The 23559-nt window shown below is 61.5% G+C and overlaps 2 protein-coding genes across 2 annotated transcripts; both read right to left on the bottom strand.

The window, feature by feature from the left end:
* Positions 1-5864: 5864 nt before the first annotated feature.
* On the bottom strand, positions 5865-16057 carry AMDHD2 (amidohydrolase domain containing 2). The gene is made up of 11 exons (XM_049637329.1): positions 15855-16057; positions 14906-15042; positions 14687-14826; positions 8798-8852; positions 8412-8624; positions 8242-8330; positions 8006-8150; positions 7824-7931; positions 7595-7663; positions 6493-6594; positions 5865-6140 (listed from the first exon to the last, which is right to left on the bottom strand). The coding sequence occupies exons 1-11, from the start codon at positions 15935-15937 to the stop codon at positions 6052-6054; spliced, it is 1230 nt and encodes a 409-aa protein (XP_049493286.1). The 5' UTR covers positions 15938-16057; the 3' UTR covers positions 5865-6051.
* Positions 16058-16220: 163 nt separating this feature from the next.
* Positions 16221-21255, bottom strand: ATP6V0C (ATPase H+ transporting V0 subunit c). Its single transcript, XM_049637331.1, has 3 exons — positions 21022-21255; positions 17114-17297; positions 16221-16954 (listed from the first exon to the last, which is right to left on the bottom strand). The coding sequence occupies exons 1-3, from the start codon at positions 21098-21100 to the stop codon at positions 16750-16752; spliced, it is 468 nt and encodes a 155-aa protein (XP_049493288.1). The 5' UTR covers positions 21101-21255; the 3' UTR covers positions 16221-16749.
* Between the last annotated feature and the right edge of the window lie 2304 nt (positions 21256-23559).

The following is a 23559-nucleotide window of genomic DNA, read 5'->3' as shown; positions in this document are numbered from 1 at the left end:
GCTTGACATTGTGAGGTCATGTTCCACACAAGGAGGAACGGGGGATGCCCATACTATCCTGGGAGGGGCTGGAAGGCTGCCTTATGTACATGGCCTGGGGCCGGGGGAGCCCCCACTGCAAACCGGGCCCTGTGCCCCCCCCATGGTCCATGGTATTTCACCCATCTCTCGCTCATTCCTCAAACCGTCATGGCACAAGGGAGAAAACCCTGGTCCAGAGGCTGTGGCACTTGCCACACAGCTCGTGTATTAGTTACCTAGCCCCATGTAACAAATTATCCCGAAGCTCAGAGACATACAACGACAAACCTTTATGATCTCATGGTTTCTGTGGGTCGGGAAGCCAGGAGCAGCTTGGCCGGGTGGTTCTGGCTCAGGGTCTCTCAGGAATGTGCAGTCGAGACGTCAGCAAAGGCTGAGTCATCTGAAGGCTTGACGAGGACAGGCGGGACCACTTCCAAGGTGGCCCATTCACTCAGATATTGGTGGAGGCCTCAGTTCCTCACCATGGTGGCCCCTCCACAGAGCTTTCCCGAGTATCCCTATGCTATGGCAGCCAGCTTTCCCCAGAGTGAATGGCTCCAGAGAAAGAGAGCACACCAGCACAGGATCCACAATGACTTTTACACCCCAATTGCCAAAGGGATCTGCCTCACTTCTCCTACACTCTACTGGTCACACAAAGGCGCCTAGCACCACATGGGGGGAACTCTGCTAGGGTGTGGATCCCCGGAAGTAGGATCGCCGGGGACCATTTTCAACGCCGGGCACCATAGCTAGCTGAGGGCAGAGCCAGGATTCCAATTCTTCCGGGACGTACGGAGACATGGGGAGAGCCAAGAGGAGAAAGGCACGCCCGGCCTGCACCCCTGGAGATTTCGAGGCAGGCAGGGAAACCAACGAACACACATCCAGTTAGGAAAACAAGGAGACTCTTCAAAGATGAGAATGTGGTTTCCTGCCTCTGCTCGTTGAGTGCCTGGTCACCGTCCCTAAGCTCCCAAGAGGCATCCAGCTGCACGTGGACAGATCAAAGGTGCCAGCGCCAACAATTTCCCAGCCACCTGGGAAAAATGTCTTCCTGTATAAATTGTGCTCCGTGGGTAACATATTTTAACTAGCCCTAGAGACAGGAAACAAAAAAGTTGCATCAAATCCTAGGCAAGTAACCTTCTTTCCCTAAGTCTCAACTTCCCCAGCTGTAAAATGGGCGGACTCCCAAAACTGGCCAGATCCCAAAGACTGAAACCGTCTGATGTTAAGCACTTCGGGAAATGAGCCCTTTCATGCACTGATGATAGGAATGTAGTATCTCCTTCAGACCCAGGCAGTAGGGAGGCCTGGCCGAGGCTCTTCTCTCTGGAAGGAACGCTGGACAGAATAGTGGCCCCTCCAAAAACGTCCACGTCTTGTTCACCCAACCTGTGAATGTGTTGTATTACACAGGGAGAGTTATGCCTGCCAATAAGCTGACCTTAAAAGAGGAAGATTATCCAGGATTACCCAGCTCGGCCCAGTATAATCACAAGGGTCCTTAAAAGATGGAAGAAAAGGAGTCCAAGTTCAGGGGAGATAACACGGAAAACACAACTGGCCCGCACCGGCTTTGCAAAGGCGGGATGCCACGAGACAACCAGGGTAGACGGCATCCGGGAGCTGGACATAGAAGATTCCCCCAGAACCTCCGGGGACAAGCAGACTCTGCCACCACTTTGATTTTGGCCCACAAGACCTATTCCTGACCCCAACCTCCAGAGCTGCAAAATAAAGGTGTGTTCTTTTGAACCTCTAATTTGTGGTAATTTGTTACAGGGAAAGAAAACTAACACGGGAGGCCCTCCTGTGGCCACACAGAAACCGGGAACCCACGGGGACAAAAGGAGTGCCCACACAGGGTGCGCTTCTGCCTTCTAGATGCACTTGTGCATCTGGGCCCCCAGAATTCCTTGCGCGTCACTCCACGGTCCCTCCTCCTCAGGGCGGCTGGGGTGCTGGGGGAGGAGCCCCACTGGTCCGTGGTGGGATCTGCTTAACGTTACGAAGCATCCATCTTGGAGAACACGGAGCACCTTGCTAAAATAGTGACACATTTCGATGTGTCCCCACCCAGGGAGCTCACCATTTCATGCTGCTTCACTAGAAAATACTGAAGAGCAGAACAGTATCAAAAGTTCAATTCCAGTTCATAAGACAAACCAAGACACAAACGTAGGGACAGGGACAGGATCACGTTGGAAGGATCACACCAAGCTCTTCACGGTGGGAGACTGGGAGGCAGGCAAGGCTCAGAGAGGGCCACCGCTCAGGGCACGGGGCTGCCCCCCACCCCGGAGCTGCCTGCGGACGACAGGGGCACATAGAGGAGGTCCCAGGGTCTAAGCAGAGCCGACCCCCATTCACCCTCCTGGTGCCACACCTCCTCCCGTACCCACCCGCCCCGCCCCCCCGCGACCCGGAGCTGGCTCCGAGCTGGGGCGAAGCTGGGACAGGCAGTGGAGCCTGCCCCCAACTCCCCAACGCCAACGAGGGCGGGGAGAGAAGGGGCGCAGAGGGGGGCGGAGAGGAGCCGTGGGGCAAGGGGGATGCACATGGGCGCGACTGGAAGGAGAAAGAAGGGGAGCGGCGAGGCCGGAAGGTGTGCGAAGAGGTAGCCGGGCAGCTTGGGGCGCAGTGGGGTCCGGGGCTCGTGCGGGCGCCGGGGGCCCTGGCCCCCGGCAACCCCCCGCCCCGTGCCGCGCAGTCCGGGGCTCTCCGCTCCGGGTCGGCCCTTTAATCGGTACTGGGTCAGCGAGCGACGCGCGCCCCGGCTGCTTTGCCGCGACTCTTCCCTCCGCAGAGCAATCCTCATTGGCCCCGGCAGAGGCCCGCCCCTTCTGACACTTCAGAGCCCCCCCCCCCAGGGAGGAGCCCCTCCCACAGCAAGTGAGATTCCTCCCGCCCCCCCGCCCTGTGCGCCGCACCTCTTACAGGAGCAGTAGGTCCGCGTAGGGCCGGCTCCTGGGCCGCAGGCCGCCCCGCGGCGGAGCGGGTCGGACCGGACTCACTGCGCACGCTCTGCCGTTCGCGGCCAGCCCCTGTTCGGGCGCCGTTTCCCCCCACCCTTAAGCCGCTTCTCCGGTCTGGACCACCCAGATCCTCTGCACGAATCAGCGCTGGGACCCTGCGCTCGGAGCCTACGGAGACCGAAGTTTCGGAAGGGACGCCTCGGCGCCTGGACTCGAACCTGTGTGCACTCTGAGCAGTCCAGGACCAAGTGGACGCCTCTGTAGTGTTCAGGTGCGGCCGCCAGGCGGCCCTCGCCCCACTCCGCGGACTCACGACGCACCCGCCCCTGCATCGGGTCTCGCCACCACTGGGCCCTCTGTTCCTCCCACTCACGTACAACACAAAGCAAGCCACGGAGGAGGTACGGATGGCGCGCCAGGTCACCTCTCCAAGGACCCCACCTCAATGAAAGTCCCCCCCACCCATCAGTGACTCAGCCCCCCCCCTCCCCCGCCCTCCAGCGTCCGGGTCTACACCCACACTAAAACAAGCACGTTTCCACTTCACTTGTCTCCAGCCCTGGCGCCCACCGTGCCACTTTGCAGTCTGAGGCTGCTGGGTTTTGAACAGAAGATATGCTGCCATTTTCAGTAAGACCCCCAGCAAGGAGACCCTGAGGGACTGGCTCTAGGGTGGCAAAGGGGCTGGAGGAGGGGTAACAAGGGTTAGTAATCTAGTGGGAACAGAGTTGCTCTGACGGGCGACGGAGACGTTTTGGAGGCCACGGTGGTGATGACCACACCCCTTTCTGGCGAGGGTGGCCGACTGTCCCACCCAACACACTAAGCCTCTGCCACTGGATCTCTGTGGGGCGGTTGCCCTGGCCCGGGTGCACGTGCCAACCAGCACCGGCCCCTGCCATCCCTGGTGTCACCCATGCGGACCAGTAGCGCGGTTAGTCCTTCCCGGATGCTCCGGCCAAGAGTCGGCGTGCTGACAGGTTTAAGTGAGGCCCCCCGAGCTGAGCAGGCCAGGCCAAGTCCTCGCTCCGGCACTCACCAGCTCTCGACCTGGGAGCCCCACTTTCCCCGTCCGAGAATGGGGAGGACCCCTCTGGATGTCTGGCAAAGAACGGGTTAACACTGGCAATGCACATGGAATAAAACCTAGCACCAAATAAGGCAAGTGCCCACTGCTCAGCCTCTAATAGATCTGGGAGCACGGCCTGCTCCCTCCCAGCAGGGTGAGCTCTGAGCTGGGGGAGACCCGCCCTGCCCCTGGATCACTGGCGCAGCCGGCTGGCTGGCGCCGGCACGATGCAGGAGCTGGTCGGTCACCTGTTAGGTCTATGATGTCCCTGCTGCCCACAGGCATGTGGCCAGAGACCCAGCCCCTTGGTACACCGAGAGGTGGCTGCTGTCCCAGGCCTTTCCCGAGCCCTGCCTTACGGTGTTGGCTCTTCCCAGACTGTTCACTCAGCCTGGAACACAGCTGGGGCCAGAGGCTGTTTTCGTCACTTTGGGCCTGGACACGCTGTCTGCAGTGGGCTCTGTGGCAGAGGCAAAAGGGATGGTTGCCAAGCCACACGAGATGGTGACCTGGGACGTTTGCCTTGACCTCTTATTCCAAGAACTTCACCCATTCAAAAGGGGGAAGGTGCGGCCCGCCCCAGCACGCAAACGGGGACAAAATCAATCCCAGGGCTGGGGCTACGCCAACCCTGGATGTCTGATTGCCACATCGCGGCTTGCCCTCGTGACCTGCAGGGCTCCCCAAAGCCCACTTGCCTCAAAGCGGCCCTATCAGCCCCTGCTCCCAGCGTGGGGGCACTGCTGCCGGGCCTGGGGGACACGGACGGCCGCGGGATGACACTGACGGGCAAAGAGTTGCAGGGCTCCGGACACTGGTGATCCCCGAGCTTCCCACCAGCACCAGGCAGGGTCACCCACAGCGGTGCAACCCAGGGGGCACGTGGGATCCCCGGGCCCACCTGGGAGTCAGATGAGGAGAAGGGGATGTTCAGAAAAGGCCCCAAAGGAAGCCGAGCCTTGATTACCCCGAGGGCTCAAAGAAATAGGGCTGCGGGCTGGGCAAGGAGCGGTGGCCAGGGCCACCTCTGGGCCCCTCGGCCACTGCATCCTACACTCAGAGCCAGGCAACCTGGAGTCCTCTTGAAGGCCGAGGAGAAACGGCTCGCAGTGTGCTCAGGCCCAGCACCATGGCCTTGGCCTCTGCTTCACTGGCCCAACTCAAAGGGGCAGAGGGGAGCCCGTGGGCCATCCTCACACAGCCGGCCTGGCCTCCAAATGCCCTGCACGGCCCACCCGAGGCCCCTCCCACATCCAAGTCCTCCCAGGCCCAGCTCCTAATTGTCCCCACAATCAATTCTCCCACTTAAAATCCCAGAAAGCACTGGGGTGCCTGGGTGGCTCAGTCGGTTAAGGGTCCGACTGGATTTCGGCTCAGCTCACAGTTTCACAATTTGCTGGGATCGACCACCAAGTCGGGCCTTTCACTGACAGTGCAGAACCTGCTTAGGATTCTCTATCTCTGCCCCTCCCCTCCTTCAAAATAAAATTTAAAAATCCCAAGAATACCCTTGTCCTCTGTCCCCCGACATGTAAACTTCTGGAGCCCTCCACACTCACCGTCCCCAAGCCCGTTCCTGTCCGCTTTCCAACCTGCGACCCAGGACTTTCCCCTCCCGCCCTTCGTTTCCAACCAGCACAACTGTGTGTGGGGCTGCAGGCCTCAGACACGACTGTCCAACAGAGAGGGGCCCTGTCACCTTCACTGGGGCCCCCCAAGGCTGGGATCAGCTAGAATCCAGCCGCTCTCCTCCCCACCCCACCCAGAGAGCCACCGAGGGGACGGCGCTCTGCCTTGAAGCAAAACTCAGACACGAGACAAGTCCCTGCGGGGCGAACGTTTATCTAGCTGCCTCCACCTGGCAGGCCTCCACCTGGGGCAGGGCTCCCACTCGCTCCCCGGAGACCAGCTCCTCGACGGCTCAGCCCTGACAGTGTCCAGCTAAGGCTGGTCGTCCCTTCCAGCCGTGGTCCTCAGTCACTGCCTGGCTTCCTCCGCCTGCCACACCAACTCGCCCGAGATGTAGGTGGCCCGCACGTGGAGGGAGTCATCGAGCACCACGAAGTCTGGGTCAGAGGCGGCCGGTGAGACAGAGGCAGGGGTGGGTCCACCACCACCCCACACCCATCCAGAAGCTGGTGGGGAAACTGAAGCCTGGGACACGACCTGGGCACGGCCACCCCACCCCATCAGAGGCTGACCAAGGCCCTGGAACCCATGTTCCTGGAAGCAGGGCACACGGGACAAAGACCCCAGCTGCCCCTCACCTGACCCGACAGGAAGAGGAACCCGGGCTGAGGTTGGTGGCCAGGTAAGGCCACCTGGGCGCAGGGAAGATCCCACCTGCCCTGGCACTGTCCCGAGTCCCCGAGCCCTCCCGAGTCTTCACCGGCCCGGGCGCCCACGTCAGGCCCTGACCTGCATCAGCCCCGAAGTCCAGGGTCCCCTTGTGTTTCTCCAGCCCCAGCAGCTGTGCGGGGTGCAGGGACGCAGCCTCCAGGGCCAGCTCCACACTGCAGCCTGCTCAGGGGACACAACCGGGCAGTCACCCCCCATCCCCAGCTGGTTCCGTGGGCAGCCTCTCCCCCAGCCCCAAAGCTCCAAGTCCCAGAGAAATCCCAGGTCTCTGCAGCAGGCTGACAAAGCCCCGCCTTCCCCCTCATCTGAGGACACTGCCAGGTACCCTATTCCTGGTCACTCACCCATCCCAGCTCTGCAGGGCTCCCCACCTCACTGACAAATGCCCTGGACCCAAATGGCTGCAGGCCCCTCCTCCTTCCGGGTCCCGGGAAGAGCCCCCCAAAAAGCAGCAGTAGCCTGGGCATCAACGAGGCCACCTGGTCTTGGCTTTCCGTCCCTGCTCCCTCTCAAGAAGCCACACACGACCAAATCCTTTTTCTTCTGTTCCCTACCTCACCACCCCTCCCCCCAACAGCCAGCCTACAGCCATTTCCTGCCTCCTGGCCTGTCTCCCTGCTGCTCTAAACAGCATGTTGAACCCGGGCACCCCCAGGTGACACCCCAGCCCCGGGCACTGCCAAGAATCCCGCAGGGCCCGGCCAACCACAGCCTCTGCCAAATACCCCTCCCTGCCCGCCCCCGGACACGCCTACCCCCTCAACAAGCCCGAAGCGCTGCTCTGACCGCCCCCCTCCCCTCCCTAAAGCTCCGTACCCACGGAGTCCTGCGAATCCACAGGCCCCAGGCCGAGGGCCTTCCCGTGGGTACGGTGAGCACCCTTTTCTCGGTGCCGTGGCCTCACTGCCTATCACCCTGGGTCCCAGCCACATGCTTGCTCCTCGCTCTCCGAACCTGCCCCTGAGCTGCTGCAGGGGGCCTCAGCGTGTTCCTGGTGCTCCGCTCCTAGGAATCCCATCCCACAAGGGGTGTCGCTGCAAGAGCCCAGGGGTCTCCGTGCTTCCCTCCAACCTGTCCCCCCCCCCCGACACATATGTGCACACGCGCGTGCGCACACACACACGCGTGTGCGCACACACCTGCCCCCTCCAGCCTCACCAACCTGTAGCCTGCAGGAAATGCCGGACGCAGACATCCATCGGGGCTATGCTGCCGCTCAGTGTCTTGGTGCCTTGAGAGTGAGAGAGCAGGTTCTGGGGGGACCAGGGGCTACTGGCACATGGGGGGGTGGGCGGCCCACAGGCCGGCGGGGAACGCGCAGATGTCTGCGTCCCACAAGAGAGGCCAAAGGGCCGTTGTCGAGGAGTCAGCGGGACGAGAGGGTCACTCACCGGCCACATAGGCTGTCAGCCCGTCCACCTCCACCTCCTGCTGCCCCAGCGTGTGACGCCCATTGCCCAAACCCAGGGCGGGAACGGCGTCGGTGACTAACACCAGCCCTGCGGAAGGAAGGGGACTCAGGAGCTGCCCGGCCGAGTCCTCCCACCGGGCCCCGCCCCGCCCCGCCGCTCACCCTGGGGATGGGCCCGGTGGGCGATGCGCAGGGCGGCCGGGTTGGTGTGCGTTCCATCCGCGATCATCCCGTAGAAGATGTGGCGGCCGGGAGGCAGCCGGTCACTGGTCAGGAGCCCCACGATACCAGGGTCACGGTGGTGGAACTGGACAGAGATGGGAGGGCAGCTGAGCGACGGCAGGAGCCCTTGCGCCTACCCGCCCAGGGAGTTGCGGTGGGGGGCACGGGGCACTCACAGGCAGCATGGCGTTGAAGAGGTGGGTGATGAAGGTGGCTCCACTCTGCACGGCTTCCTCCGCGGCCTGCAGGTCGGCCACCGAGTGTCCTGCATAGGGGACCTGGACTCAAAGTGTGCACCCAGCCCAGGACCCCACGTGGGCCCAACCCTGGAGGTGGCAGTCCTCACCTAGGGACACACAGATGCCACGGGCTGTCAGCGCCTGGATCACCTCATGGCTTCGGCCCAGCTCGGGGGCCAGCGTCACAATGCGGACGTTGTCCAGGGGCCCGTAGGTGGCCAGCACATCGTGGAAGGCGTTGGCCTCAAAGGAGCGCAGGTGGGCTTCGGGGTGTGCACCTCGCTTCTCCCGGCTGATGAACGGGCCCTCCAGGTGCACCCCTGGGAGAAGAGGAGTGGACAGCTCCAACGGGCCTCTGGCCCTGCAGCCCCCGCCCTGGCCCGTCACCTGCCCGACCTCCCTCCCCAGTCGGGCCTCTGGAGGGGGAAGGGCTGCCAACAGGTCCCCAAGGAGCCTCCCGGGGTGGGGGCAGGGAGAGGGGTCAGCCACTCACCGAGGACCCCTGCCCCATGGGGACCACCACTCTTCACAGGGATCTGAGGAAGGACCTGGGGGGAACCAGCTGTTAAAGCCCTGCCCCCTACGGCCCAATGCCCAGAGATCACAGCCCAGCCGAGGTCAGAGGTCAGAGGTCAGAGCCCAGCCCCCGATGGCCTTCCGTCAGATAGCAGAAGGTAGTCGAAGGCCCCCAACCAGAGTCAGGGAAGGCACAGCGCTAAGAACCATCAGGACGCGGAGGAACACGCAGGGGCGGAAGGCCAGCTGCCAGCAAGGAACAGGAATGGACAAAAGGGACCTGACCTGGCCCTGCAACGTGGCCAAAGGGTCTGGACCCAGCCAGACAGGGGAGCGGGCCCGGCCTCCTGAGCTGCAGGACCGCACACACGGCCAGGGTCAAGAGGAGGCGTGCAGTCCAGGCAGCGCGAGCACAGAAGCGGGGGTTCGGGGGCCAGAGAGGTCGGTGCACACGGGGCTGGGGGCTCAGGCGTCAAGGGCACAGCCACACGGTGCCTGAGCCGAACACAGGTACTCACATTACCCGTCTTGGAGGTGGGGCGAGCTGCCAGAGAAACCTGCCGCCCGCCGAAGGGCCCTGGGGCACCCTCACCCCAAACCAGATACAGCGATGCGTAAAGAGGCTGAAACCCTGGGAGCCTGATGGGCCGACACTGGGCAGGTGTGGGCAGGGGCACGTGGGGGAGACACCGAGGAAACAGGCAGCGCCTTGAGAAGTGGGGTCGGGGGCGGGGGGAACCACAGACACCATTAAAGAGCAGCTGGGCCCGTGAATGTGCCCTGCAAGCAAACCAGAAGGGCTCCAGGCGAGAGGTGGGTGGAGGCACACCCCCTGCGATTAGGTTAACACTCTCAGCACGGAGCCAGTGAGGCTGTCCCCTCGGCCCAGGGACCTCAACTAAGGGCGCCCCCAGGAGCCCGCCCCAGTCTCGGGGCTCCCAGCAGCCTGCTGGCGCCTGATCTCAAACACAGCCGACGGCCAAGGCTCAGTGGCAGCTCGGGGAAACCTTGGGGAGACAGAGGACGAACAGGGCAGGGCCGGCAGGGACGGGAAGACACGTGAGGAGAGGTCCTGCACCCGTGAAACAAGAAGACGGTGTCAGAAAAAAACACTGAGAGAGAAAGCGAGCTCTTCCAATTAAAAGTACGTGAGGGACGCCTGGGTGGCTCGGTCGGTTAAGCATCCAAGCCTTGATTTCGGCTCAGGTCGTGATCTCGCAGGTCATGAGATCAAGCCCCACACGGGGCTCTGCACTCACAGTGCAGGACTCTCTCTCTGCCTCTCCCTTGCTCACACTTGCTCTCTCTCTCTCTCAAAATAAGTAAACAAATACTTAAATAAGAAATAAAATTAAAAAATACAACTTGAGCAATAAAGTAAAAAAAAACCAAAAAAACCCCAAAAAACCCAAGTCAAGAACCAGAACATAGAAACACAGATAACATTCAAGAAGCGGAGTCGCAGAAAGAACCAGAGACGCCATCCAGGAAGCCCAACCATGGAATGATGACTCCCAGGAAAGACGACAGAGAAACGAGGGAGAAAAATCACACACGCGCTGTGATCAAGGAAAGCAAACAAAACCAAAAACCAAACTTCAGACCGACAGGGTGTGCCAACGGCCAGCACAATAGATAAATTCCCCACAGGCCCCACACGTGTCACCCTCAGACTTCAGAACCCAAGGCCAAAGGGAAGATTCCACGAGCTTCCAGAGGGAAGAAATAAGTCATGCACAAAGTATCAGAGGTCAGGTGGCTTCCGACTTCTCACCAGCAACCCTGGAAATGAAAAAACGATACAGCAACGCCTTTAAGAATTCTAGAGGAAAGTCACTTCTAACCTACACCCAATCAAGAGAATAAAAACCTCGTTAGACCTTCGAGATCTTGAAAACTTTGCTCTCTGCGCCCCCGTCTCTAGCAGAAGCTGGTGGATATGCTCCAAAACAAAGGCAAAAACCAGCAAAGACAAAGGCACGGGAGAGGGGATAGGGGCCCAGCAGAAAGACGCCAGGGGACCCCCCCCAGGTGACGGGAAGGAGCTCCCAGGACAGCTCGGTCTAGTGAGGCCGGCAGCCAGGGCCGCGGAACAGGTCCCTAAAGCTGCCGAGGGAAAACGACGTTGACAGAACGCTGGGCGCACCCACACGTCCCACAAGAAGAGTGAGAAACGGGCAGAGGCGGGGAGTGGAGTCGCCAGCTGAGAGAACAAACAAGGAGTCCCAAAGACACAGGGCAGATGGGTAAGAAAACGGGTCAGCACCGAGTCCTTCGCCCAGTCCTACCGGCGGGTCTCCCCAAGTCGGCAGGCTGCTACCCGGGGAGGGCAGGGGGCCGGAAACCCACGAAGAGGAGTCTAGCCTCAGCTCCGCTGGTGGGAAGCAGACACCCCTGTTCACTGCCCTAAACCGGCCTGGAGCTTAGACAGGCGAGAGCAAATTCCAAGGACCGGCTGAGCTGAAGGTGACCGTCTCCAGGTGGGAGCTGGTAGGGGCAAAGGGCTGCTGTTTCTCCTAACAAGCCAGGAGATTTCGTGTAAGTTCGCTAAAAATTAAAAGCAAAACAAACCAAAAGGGGCGCCTGGATGGCGCAGTCGGTTAAGCGTCCAACTTCAGCTCAAGTCATGGTCTTACAGCTTGTGAGTTCGAGCCCCACATCGGCCACTGTGCTGAGGATGAGGACCCTGCTTGCAACTCTCCCCCCCCCCCCGGTCCCCCCCCCCCCCTCTTTTCAAAAAAAAAAAAAAAATTTAAAAAAAAAAAAAGGTAACGGCTGAGTTTTTCGGGAATAGATTTTTTGCTCGCGAACACACCCTCTCGACCCTCGCCCTCAGCCCACCTGTGGAGGACAGGCCCACGTTCCACCAGGCGACCCCGTCGTGACCAGTGTCAGGTCCCGTCCTGAAGCTCTCTCCAAGTCTTCCAAGAGAGCTCGGTGCCAGACACGGGGCTACGGTCAGACGGCCGGGGAGGGGATACCCCAGCCCACGGGGCAGATGAACTTGTGGGTGAATCTCCGGATCCCGTCTTTCCGGGGAGCCCGCCTTGTGACACGTTCTACGGGGTTCTGCACGCGGTCGGCACTGGGACTCCCGCACAGGGAGAGGGGCCCCTCTCGATGCCGTGCCCGCCACTGGCTGTTGTCCCCACCCAGTCTCACAGGTGCCACTCTCACGCGGATGCCTCCGGGAAGGTACGTGGCCCAAGTCCAGGTCTCATGTTCTGAGTCCGAGGTAAGGTCTGAACCCGACGCACGGGGTTCACTTTGTACTTCGAAACAAAACTGAGTTTTACGGGGGAGAGACAGAGAGCGCTAAGTAGGGAGAAGGCAATGAACGACAGCACGGACGGCAAGAGAATGGGAAAGGTCAAAGTGCAGAGAGCATGGTGAAAGCCTGGCTGCCGCCTGAGGAGGTAGCAGGTCTTGGCTAAGCACACGATGGACCAGAAGCCGAGAACACTCCAGCCAGAGCTTCCTCCTGGGAGAGTATGAAAGGGTAAGACTGAAAGAGGCCCCCAAAAAGAGCAGGTGGTCTCAATGGGCCAGAACACGATGATAAGGGATCCGGGTAACTTCTGACAGAGCAGCAATCCAGTTCTGCCCAGTGTGAGCCAGCCCTGGAAGAAGGTGGGTGGACGGGAATCGGGGAGATACCTAAGCGAACAGCCCCGTGGCGCCTGAGATGACACTGGATTAAATTTTCACATTCACGGCCTCCGCGATTTTACTTTCTGCTGTCCAACGCCTTCATCCTGCGAGTGTTTGTGGAAACTGACAAGTATCAGCAGGAAGCCATAAACCAGAGGGGTGCCTGGGGGGCTCGGTGGGTTAGGCATCCGGCTCTTGCTTCCGGCTCAGGTCATGATCTCACGGCTTGTGAGGCTGACCCCCACGTCGGGCTCTTGCTGATAGCATGGAGCCTGCTTGGGATCCTCTCTCTCTCCCTGCCCCTCCCCGGCTTGTGCACCCACGTTCTCCCTAAATAAGTAAACAAACGTTAAAGGAAGAAAAGAAAACATTAGCCAGAAATCCTAGTGACCAGAAACTCCCTGTCCTAAAATAAGAGGTCTCACAACCTGTATCACGATGGTCAAATGTGCTGTCGAAGCCACAGGCACAGCAGAGTCACAGCTCCAAAGAGCAGGCAACAGAGACAACAAGATAAAACAGGGCAGAAGGCCTGGGAACAGGAGAGAGAATGGCCCAGAACAGCTGGACCATACCTGGGGAGAGGGCCGAGGCTGGGGCGGCTAGGAGGGACTGCTCAGAAGGGTAAAAAGGGGGTGGGGACGCCTGGGTGTCTCAGTCAGTTAAGTGTCCAACTTCGGCTCAGGTCACCATCTCACGGTTCATGGGTTTGAGTGGTTAGAGCCCCGCGTCGGGCTCTGTGCTGACAAGTGCTTCGGATTCTGTGTCTCCCTCTCTCTCCGCCCCCTTCCTGCTCACGCTCTGCCTCTCTCTCTCTCAAAAATAAATAAACATTTAAAAAAAAAAAAAAAAAAGAAAGAAAGATAAAAGGTGCGGGGCTGAGTGATGTGCTATGCCCTGTTCCCTGGGAAGGCCGCTGCGGCAGGACTCGGAGCAGGGCCGGCAGTTGGGAGACTAGGCAACGGTCAGGAAGCCTCACTGGTAGGTCCCGGGAAGGGGGAGGACAGTAAGGCGGGCGCGTTCCCAGATTCCAGGCAAGAGAAATCAGGGATTGATGACCAAGAGAAAAAACACAGAACCAGGTGGCTTGAAGTAGGAAGTTTTTAACCTCTGACTTTGTGATGGGAGGCCTGGGGGAAATTTCCAGAAAGATGTCCACACATGACAGCATATCAAGTTTTTAAGAGGTACTGCACAGAGAGCTGCCTGCCCCACAACCCCAGGAGACGGACGTGGTGCTCATTCCCAACTTGGATTTGAGAAAATGGAGGCTCAGAAAAAAGTAAGGATGGTCTCGTGTCCCCCAGATGACAGATGAACTTAGGGGGCCAGGACCCAATCCCAAGCCCACACTCAAACTCCCGCAACACGCAACTCCAACTGTGCGCCCACACACCCAGGAGGGACCTCCCCACCCATGACCGGCAACATGACCCATAATTGCAAAAAAAGCCCTGTACTGGAGAAAACAGCAACGCTGGGGGGGGGGGGGGGGGGGTTAAAGGGTAACTGCTGCCCTTTCCCAACTCGACTCGGGTAAGGGGACGTCCACGCTTTTCAAAACCCACTAAGCATCAAGCGGTAAAGAAGCATGATGAATACCACCTGCTTTCTGGCGGTTACCATGTAAAGTCCCTGCCCCAAAGAAACCCAACAAGATGCTGGGTTTGGAATAAAACCGGAGAGCCCGCCTGGGTGAAAATGTCTATAGGGCCATGCAGAGAAGAGAGGAAGTGGAAGGGTGTGTGGGGGCCACAAGGGCAGCAGCGGGGACGGAAGGGGGCGGCAGGGGCAGACAACGAGCTTCTTTCTGGAAAGCACATTCAGTGGAGTCACACAGCACAGACAAGTTAGGGGGGATGAACCTGAGGAGATGGTACAAATGTGGCAATCCAGAAAGTCCCAGCAATCGGTTTCTGGAGACAGGAGGTGGCCAGGGTGTGAGGCGGAGAGGACTTCTAGCCCCGAAGACACCGCAACAATAAACATGAAGGCCTGTGGGAAGGGCTGCAGAGGCAGTGACCCCCTGCGGGCGGGGGAACACCAAAGGAGAGCCTAGGGGCAGGACCCCGGACCCCAGGCCCCAGGGGGTGGGGGAGGCTAAAGGGTGAGGCCAGACCCAAGTGCCAAGGGGTTTGTGGCAGGAAAAGTTTGAAAATTAAAGGGGTGCTACTGTTGAAGCCCCCTTCCCTTGAGACCGGAAGCCTGACCTCACCTTGTGATAAACCTCCGGTGGTGAGGTGACCAAAGTGGGGCAGAAGGAGGTGACTCCATGCGACAATATCCTCTGGGCCACCAGGGCGACCCCCGAACCCACGTCCTCCGTGGCCTGAGAGAAGTCAACGCCAAATCCACCTACGGCCACAAAGAGGAAGGTTGCACGGTGCCCGGACCACCTTCTCCGGGTCCCTGTCCCCTAAGCCCTAGACCGCACCGTTGATCTGCACATCGATGAAGCCAGGCGCCAGGATGCAGCCCCCGCAGTCCCGCTGCTCATCCGCCATTCGCCGCTCCTCGAAGAACAGCTTCTCCGGGTCCAGAATGCGGCCTCCGCGCACCCACAGATCCTCCCTGCGGCCAGAGCCGGACAGAAGCTAGGACGGCCGGTCCCTGGGCCCACCAGAGCAGTGCCTGAGCCCGCATCCCGACCCCGCACCCCGCTCGGCTCCGGGCCCCACTCCAGCACGGCGCGACCCCGCACCCCGCGCCCCCACTTCAGCAGCTCCCGCACCCTGTGCCCCACCCGGCCCCGGGCCCCACTCCGGCAGCTCCCGATCCCCCGGCCCCGCGCCCCACCCGGCCCCGACGCCCACCCCAGCACCCCGAACCCCCCGCCCCGCCGGCCCCGGGCCCCACTCCAGCAGTGCCCGGCCCCGCGCCCTGCGCCCCATCCCAGCAGCTCCCGCTCCCGCATCCCGCGCCCCACTCCAGCACCTCCCGACCCGGCATCCCGCGTCCCACTCCACAACTGCCCGGCCCCGCACCCCGCCGGCCCCGCACCCCGTCCAGCAGCTCCCGCACCCCGCGCCCCACCCGGCCCCCGGGCCCCAATCCAGCAGCTCGCGACTCCGCATCCCGCGCCCCACCAGCCCTGGGCCCCACTCCAGCAGTGCCCGGCCTCGAGTCCTGCGCCCCATCCCAGCGGCTCCCGATCCCGCGCCCCACCGGCCCCACGCTCCACTCCAGCAGCGCCCGGCGTCGCGCCCTGCGCCCCACTCCAGCAGTGCCCGGCCCGCACCCCGCCGGCTCCGCACCCCATCTAGCAGCTCCCGTCCCCGCACCCCACCCGGCCCCGGGCCCCAACCCAGCAGCTGCCGGCTCCGCACCCCGCGCCCCGCCCGGCTCCCGGGCCCCCCCCCGCAGCGCCTGACCCCGCACCCCACCTGAGCAGCGCCCGCCCTCGCAGGATGCGGCAGTTGGTGAACTGGAGCACCGGGGCCCGCCCCTCGCCCTGTGCGTCGCGCATCGTGAGCCACCGGAGCCCCGCCGAGCGGGCGCCGCCCGGAGCCCCGCCGCCGAAGCCCGCTCTCCCGCTCTCCCGCTCTCCGCGCACTCGGCCGACTGCGGCCCGCCGGGCTCCGGCCGCACCCACGTGACCCTCAGCTGACTGAGGCGTGCCACGTGACCGGCCGGCCCACGTGATCAGGGCGCCCACGTGACCGGCACGCCCCTGGGCCGGCAGGGCCGCCGCGGCCGCCCCCGCCCCGCCCCCGCCGGGCCCGGGCCCACACAAGCGGTCCACACAGGCGTCCAGTCACAACCGAGAACTTTATTGGACACGGCTCGGCTCCAGGACCTCGCAGGCCCAGCACACTGGCCCGCGGCCCCCGACAGCCAGGGCTGGAGGAGGGTGGTTCGATCCAACGAGTCTCGGAGCAAACGGCAACCCCACAACGCAACACTCGACCTAAGATTACTATATAGTTGGGGACGGAGGGCTGCTCCACAGACGTATGAACAGATCAAATCTTTATAAATAAGAAACATCCAGTGAAGAGAAAATGACAACTCTAATTCACCCTTCTACAGAGCGCTCTAGGGCAGATGAGTGGGGGCGGCCGGAGGCCCGGATGGGGAAGGAGTGGGCCCGGATGTCCACGGCACGGGGCGGGGCGGGGGCGAGGCCGGGGTAGCAGACAACGGGCACTAGGACACTGCGCATTTACAAGACCGACTACTGGGGGGGCGGCGGCCCCGTGCGTGTGTGTCAGGCTGTTCATTTCGGAATGAGGGGTGGTCTTTACATCGTGTTCTGTGGCTGGTGCGCTCGGAGAGGGGCTACTTTGTGGAGAGGATAAGGGCAACGATGAGACCGTAGAGGCCGAGCACCTCGGCGAAGATGAGGATCAGGATCATGCCCACGAATAGCCGGGGCTGCTGGGCAGTGCCACGCACACCAGCGTCCCCCACGATGCCAATGGCAAAGCCAGCTGCCAGCCCGCTGAGGCCCACGCTCAGGCCAGCACCCAGTTGGAGGAAACTCCTGGGGGAGAGAAGACACCGGATAGACGTCAGCCACCTGCCAGGGGAAGCAAGTCACCAGCCCGACGCCCCCTCCCCAGCCCTCCCAGCCCCCCCCAGCCCCGTGCAGTGGCCTCGCCCGAGGCAGGACATGACCTATGGAGAGGGGCCCGGCACTCACCTGTAGAGAGTGATGCCATCATTCAGGGAATTAGCGATGAGGACGGCCACCACCAGCCCGTAGATGGCGATGATACCAGCCATGACCACTGGGATGATGGACTTCATGATCAGTTCTGGCCGCATGACAGACATGGCCGCGATGCCAGTGCCACTCTTGGCTGTACCGTAGGCGGCACCCAGGGCTGTGGGGAGGGGGCAGGAAAGGCAAGGTGAGCTCAGAGCACCTGGGGCCAGGACCCTGGGGGTAGTAGCTGTGGCACGGCCGAGAGACGCCGTAAGTCATCACCGACAAGGTGAGATGAAGCTGGCACCCGGCTCAGGGCAGGAGGTGGCCCTCGGGGGCAAGAGCTACAGCTGGGCACGCAGGGAGCTCAGGCAGCTGTCTCCTTCCTCCAACAGAGGCCCTTAACGGCTGTCCCGCCTGTCTGGGCTCCTGCTCCGCTGTTTAACCTTGGCCCCAACCTCCCAGAGACCCCAGTACAGCTGCCCACGGCCTAAAAGGTGGAGCTCTGACAGGCCCAGCAGAGCAGCCCAGTCACATGGAGAGAAAGCTGAGGGCATCCTCAGGCACACAGCAGGACTAGGCTCTCAAGTCTGGAAAGAATCCTCTCTGCCATCACCCAGGTGGACCATGAGGCCTCGACAGACCTCCCAGAAGCACGCCTGCATGCACAGAGGCCTTGGGCTCACAGAAGCCTAGATTTCCACCCCCCCAAGACCTCCAGCAACGAAGCGTGGGGGAACGGGAGGACGCCCGGTCTCCTCTGATGGTACTCCGCCTCGCTCTTGCCAGGGTGTGCTGCCTTCCTCCAATCTCCCTTCTCCTGGCCTCCACGCATGGAGTAACTTGTGCACAGAATAGAGCCACAGCGGGCCCAGGTGGCTCTTCCGACTCCTGCCCTCCAAGGTCTTGCTGCACTGCTTGAGCAAAGGATAACATGGCTCATGGGTTTCAGAAAAGATGTGGACACTCTTGACCATTCCTCTGCACGTTTTATTCACCTATTTGGGCCACAAAAATGCCTCCTCTCTGTGTTCATCACTGAGCAGGGAGGAAGTCAGAGGAGCTCTGGCTTCCCGGGGCTCCAAGCCCGGTGAGGAAACACACATGGCCCCTCCAAGCACAGCAACACGTTCTAGAAGAGTGGGGAGGCCCGTGGGAGTGGGGGGAAGGGCTCCATAGAGAAAGTGACGTTTGAGGAAGAGGCTTGAGTGAGCAAAAATGATTGCAGACTGCACGCACGAATGGAGACGTCCCCCAACGAGGCATCACACTGGGAGCTAGCAGAAAGAGAAAAGAAGTAGGGGTGGGAGCAAAGGGATTTCCACTCCAACACCACCACGCCTAGACACTCGGCACCTTTAACCTGGGGCTCAGGGCTGGTCTTCACGAAGCTCTTCCGGGAACTCTCCTGGTTGCAGTGCATTCTGGGGGCTGCTACTGCAGGCCCCGCACCACATCGGGCTACGTCAAGTGCATGAAAGGAGCCAGTGCCATGGTTTGTCACTCAAGCGGGAGAGCACAGGCGATGAGTGTCACTGAGTAAGGCACCGATTACTGGGAAGTTAGCATCCCAGGTAGCAGGACACGGCCAGAGGTGGAAAGTGAGCGGGGCCCTTCTCCAGAAGGCAGCAGGGAGATCGTGTGGCTGAGGGTGGGGCCGCCACGACAGGAACAAAGGGAAGAAACAGGGCTGACCATCAGGATGGAAAAGCAGCCTGGCCTGGGCAGCAGCAGGTGTCCCGGAAAACCCTGGATGCCAGCTCTGGAGGCCAAGCCTCACCAGGTCCCAGATCGAGCAGGGAACAGAAAGAGTGCAATCAGGAGGCAGTTCCAAGAACAAAGCACCAAACGCAGGGTGCCTGCCAGCAGGGAGGAAGTCAGAGATTACGGTAAAGGAGCAACTGACAAACTTGTGGAAGACTTGATGAAGAAAGAGTTGACAGGACTTCTGTCACAAGAAAAAAGGGGAAGCAGGAAGGAGATCGGGCCCCACAGGAGCAGGCAGCACCAATCCTCAGGGGCCTGGGGCAACAAAAAAGCCCTAGACCAGTGATACCCTGTTCTCAGTAACTTCCAGAGACCTGCTTTCTGATCAGGCTCCACCTGAAAGTATCAAGTTAAGTTCCAGAAAAGGAAGAGATGTACCTGATGACTAGAGCAGGCCAGGAGCTGGGTACAGAAAAAAGGCCCAAGGGGCAAACTCAGGGCTTCGGGAACAAGCAATGGCAGCCAGAATTCAAGGAATTCTGGGGCGGGAATGTCTTGTTTTGTTCACTGATGTTCCCCTGTGCCTGGCACACAGTAGGAGCTCACTCGACATTTGCTGAATGAACGAATGACAGCCATAAATAACAACGCACACATGGCCAGGCACAGTAGAATCTCAAGAAGTGTGGAGGCAAAGAGCAGAAAAGGGGTGGGGGGTTACAGCAGCCTGTCCGTCCAGAAGTGCTGGAAAGCAGACAGCCCCTTAAGATGTGGAAAGAGCAGGGTTAGCTGGGAGAGAAGGGGAAGTCCAGACCACTTCTCCCACCACAAATGACCCCTTATGTGCACGTGATGGGAAGGGCAGGGTAGGGCTCACTCAGTAACTCATGACTGGCAGACAGGCCCAGGCAGAGGGCGGCCCTCAAGACAGCAGAGTCCCCAAGCCCCCACCTCACAAGTGTTTACAGACAGCACAGGCTGTTTGGAGTTCAAACCCGCCACATACTTGCACAGGGAGCCTCCCCAGCCCACCAGGTAGGGTGGGGCAGGGCGGGGTCATCCAAACAAAAACCAGACCTACCTAAGGAGGCCCAGAGGAGACCAGGCCAGACCAGTCTACAGGCTTGCCGCAGACTAGGACTCACCTTCCTGGGTCCCACATTCTTGGGCCTGGCCCACGTGCCTCTCTCTCAGGTAGACCAGTTTTCACCGAATTCAACACCCATTACCGTCAAGACCTAACTTCAAAAGCAGGGTGCCATCAAGAACCTGGAAGGCCCCTTCTCTTTGCCTAGGGGAGCCCTCCCAATTTCGGACCTGGGAAAAGGGAAGTCATTCATTCATTCATTCATTCAGGCCTGAACCAGACGACTCCCTCCTAAGGACAAAGACCCAATACGACACTCTATGCCACTCTCTCATTCACCCAGAAGTAGACCCCCGACAGGCGTGCACACACATAGCACTGATGCTGGCCTGCTTCCCAAACACCCGTCCTTCGCCCTTAGCCTGTCCAGACCCCTGCCCCATTCCACACAATCCTAGCCCTGGGCTCCTGCCAGCTGTCAGGACCAACCCCTCTGCCCCATTTTCCCAAACAACCCACACATCCCACAGGGCTACGGGGAAACAGTGACAGGCCGTAACCGGAAGCACCTGCCTCTGGGTACAGACCCACCTGACCCCCGTCGGGGGCGGGCCGCCACAAGGGCGAGAGCTGTGTACCAAGGAGGGGAGCGCCAGGGCCTCATCCCCCGACACCCCCGCCGAACAGGGGGAGCTTCCCGAGGTGTGATGTCACACCTGCCCGCAGGATGGCGGTGGGGGGTGCGGAGCAGGCGCAGGACCGCGCGCCCCCACCCCAGCCTCCCTCCCGCCTCTCCTAGGGCTAAGATGGCAGCGGCGCCGCCGCCCCACCCCCGCACCTACACTGACGGCGGCAGGGCTGCCGGCCCAGGATCCCCGGGAGACCCGTGAGACCCGCACCCCCGCCCAGCCCGCAGGCCCTGCGACCCGCAGCCCTCGGGGCCCCGACCCCCGCCCGCGGTCACGTGAGGCTCGGGACCCCCCCCCCCGCAACAGCTCGGAATTACGTCAGCGTGACGTCACACCAAGAACCCTAGGGCGACGCGGGCATAAGCTCCGCGAGTCCCGGCGCCCCCAGCCTCCCGAGTCCCTCCTGCCTCGGCGCTCACCGCTGAAGACCATGGCGGCCGAGGCGCCCATGACCGCGAAAAAGGAGGCGTACTCGGGGCCGCCCTTGGCCTCGGACATGTCTGCGGGTGGGGAGAGGGCGAGCTCAGCGGGCCAAGACGGGGGCGAGGACGGGCCGGGCACGGCAAGCGAGCGCAAGGAGAGCAGTCAGGCGGCTGCGAAGGCGACCCGGCCCGTCAGCGGCTGCGCTCTAAATACCAGCACCGCAGAACAAAATGGCGGCCGCAGCCGTGTCACATGACCCGGGCTCCGCCCCTGCGGGCTATACCACTTCGTGCAGGCGGGGGGCGCCACGGCTTGGTACGCCCTAGCGGCCCTCTGACTGCTCCTGCACCGTGCCGCCGCCCAAGCGACCCGGACTCAGGCGTTCCGCCCCACCTCGGCCTCCGCGGACGCGGAGCCGGGCGCTGGCAGCTTCTCGCACCCCTTGGCGTTGGGCCCGTCCGGCTCCCGGGCGGGGGCGGGGCGGTGACCCTCGTATTAGCATATGGGGCGGGGCGTGGGGTGCCCCGCCTCCTCTGCGGCTGCGAGGCGCCAGCTGGTGCGGCTTTCCTTTAGGTTCGCCGAGTGGATTCGGCGGCGAGGTTCTCGCGGCCTTTCTCCGGGCACCCGGGACCGAGGTCTCCCCGGGAAGTCTTCATACTTCAGACGGAGTATGAACAGACGGAGCTGAAATCCCAAGGCCTGGGCGTCGGCCTTTTCTTCTGCTCCAGTCCCCAGGAAAGCCCCTACCCCACCTGTGAACTCCTGGCCTCTCCTCGCAGCCCTCCTGTGCCCCCAGGTCGCCCCACCCCGACCATGTCCCCAGTCTCCTCCAGACACAGACCTACCGGCCCCCGTCCCAGCTAATGGTGACTTCTCTCCTGGCTTCTGAGGAAGAGGAGCCCCCTTCCCGGCATCTGTCCCCTCCTTTGCATCAGGGACCCAGCCTTCAGTTGGGGGGCTGTCTCTACCCCCTCAAGATGTAAGCCTGGCTGGTTTGAAACCCTGTCAGTGCTGCGGCCTGTGGATGATTCCCCAGATTTCTGCATATTCTGGGATCCATTTCCTCCAGCCTGTCCTCACGCAAAGCTGACACCTGCAGGGCTGCACTTATTTCTGGAACAACAGCCAGTGGTTCCTTCCCATTCCACCCGGCAGCTTGGCCTGGGGTTGGAACTGTCCTGCTGATCCCATGAGGGGTTATCGGCTCCCCGACTGGCCGCCTTCTCTCTCCCCGCCAGCTGTGGTTCCCTTTGCCCTCTTGTTCCTTGCCTTTCAGAACTACCTGGTCCTTGGTCTTCCTTGAGCTCCTGGCCCTGGTCCCAGCACTAAAGGGTTCTCCCCGGAAGTCCTGGGTGGCAGCCTTCTCCATGTGGGCAGTGTGGGGTCAGCACCTCTGCCCACCGCCCCACCGGACTCAGCTCCACCTTCCACAACAGCTTCCCTGTGGCCCCTTCCCATTGGCAAGACTGGGTCCTCCACCATGCCAACTGGCAGCCTGCAGATGTGTCTGGTCTGTCCCGTTTCAAAAGGGAGGAGGCTGCCGTACCCCCGGAGGCCTCTCCACCTTCCTCCGCCACCCTCTTCCCAGACTCTGACTTCTGCAAAGAGAAATCTTCACTCGGTGTCTCCACTTCACCCGCCCTCCCTCCCAACCCCTTGCCTTTGCCAAGGTCACCTGGGACTTGCCGTTTCTCTAAGCTGAGAGGCGTTTGTCAGGCTGTATGGGGGGGCCTCTTTGCTGCATGGCCCGCTGCCCACTCCACCACACCCTCTCCTCTCTCTCCAGCTCACCTCCTACAGCCCGACGCCCTCATTCCTTCTTCCTGGGGTCACAAGGAGGACCAAGGACAGGCCCAGGCCCCGCAGCAGCCTGGCGTCCCTGCAGGTGTCTGGTGAGCCCAGGGTTCCTGCCGCCCGCCCTACCCCTGGGCGGTCACGTCCAGCATCTCGCACCGTTCTGTCCCAGCCCTGATGGCACCCAAGTGCCTGCCACAGGCCTGCCCCTCACAGCTGCAGGCATTTAGGGTGCAGGCCAGGGAGCCAGTGCTGGCTGGGGAGTGTGCAGGGGGAGACTTCAGACCAGAATTCCTCCGCCAGGAAACCACGCAAACACCCAGAGGTGGGCAAAGCACGCCCCCCGCCCCCCGCCCCCCATGTGGCTGAAATCCTAAGACCCAGGGTGACAGTTCCCTCCTTGGGCTCAGGGAGTATGTCATCGATGCTCACTGTCGTCTCATTTTCTGCGCAGGGTGAGGGGTCACACCAGGTCTCTGGGGGGGACTGCTGACATCTCCAGCCAGCATGTCTCAAAGCGAGCTCACCCCACCCCCACCTGCTTCCACTCTGTTATTTCCATTTCGGGCAAAAGACGCTCAAACCAGCAGCCTTGAGTCACTCCACTGCTCACTCTTCGTTACTCACCGAGCCCCGAGCTTCTGCTGCTTCCTGGCCGCTAGCTCTGCCCCGCCACCCCTCCCCCCCCCCCCCCCGCCACCGCATGCCCTTGGATTGGGCCTTCCCTCCGGGCCTGGGTC

The sequence above is a fragment of the Panthera uncia genome, chromosome E1 (genome assembly GCF_023721935.1).
Source record: "Panthera uncia isolate 11264 chromosome E1, Puncia_PCG_1.0, whole genome shotgun sequence".
NCBI lineage: Eukaryota > Metazoa > Chordata > Mammalia > Carnivora > Felidae > Panthera > Panthera uncia.
The sequence above is the reverse complement of the archived record's forward strand: the minus strand, read 5'-3'. Positions and strand labels throughout refer to the sequence as shown.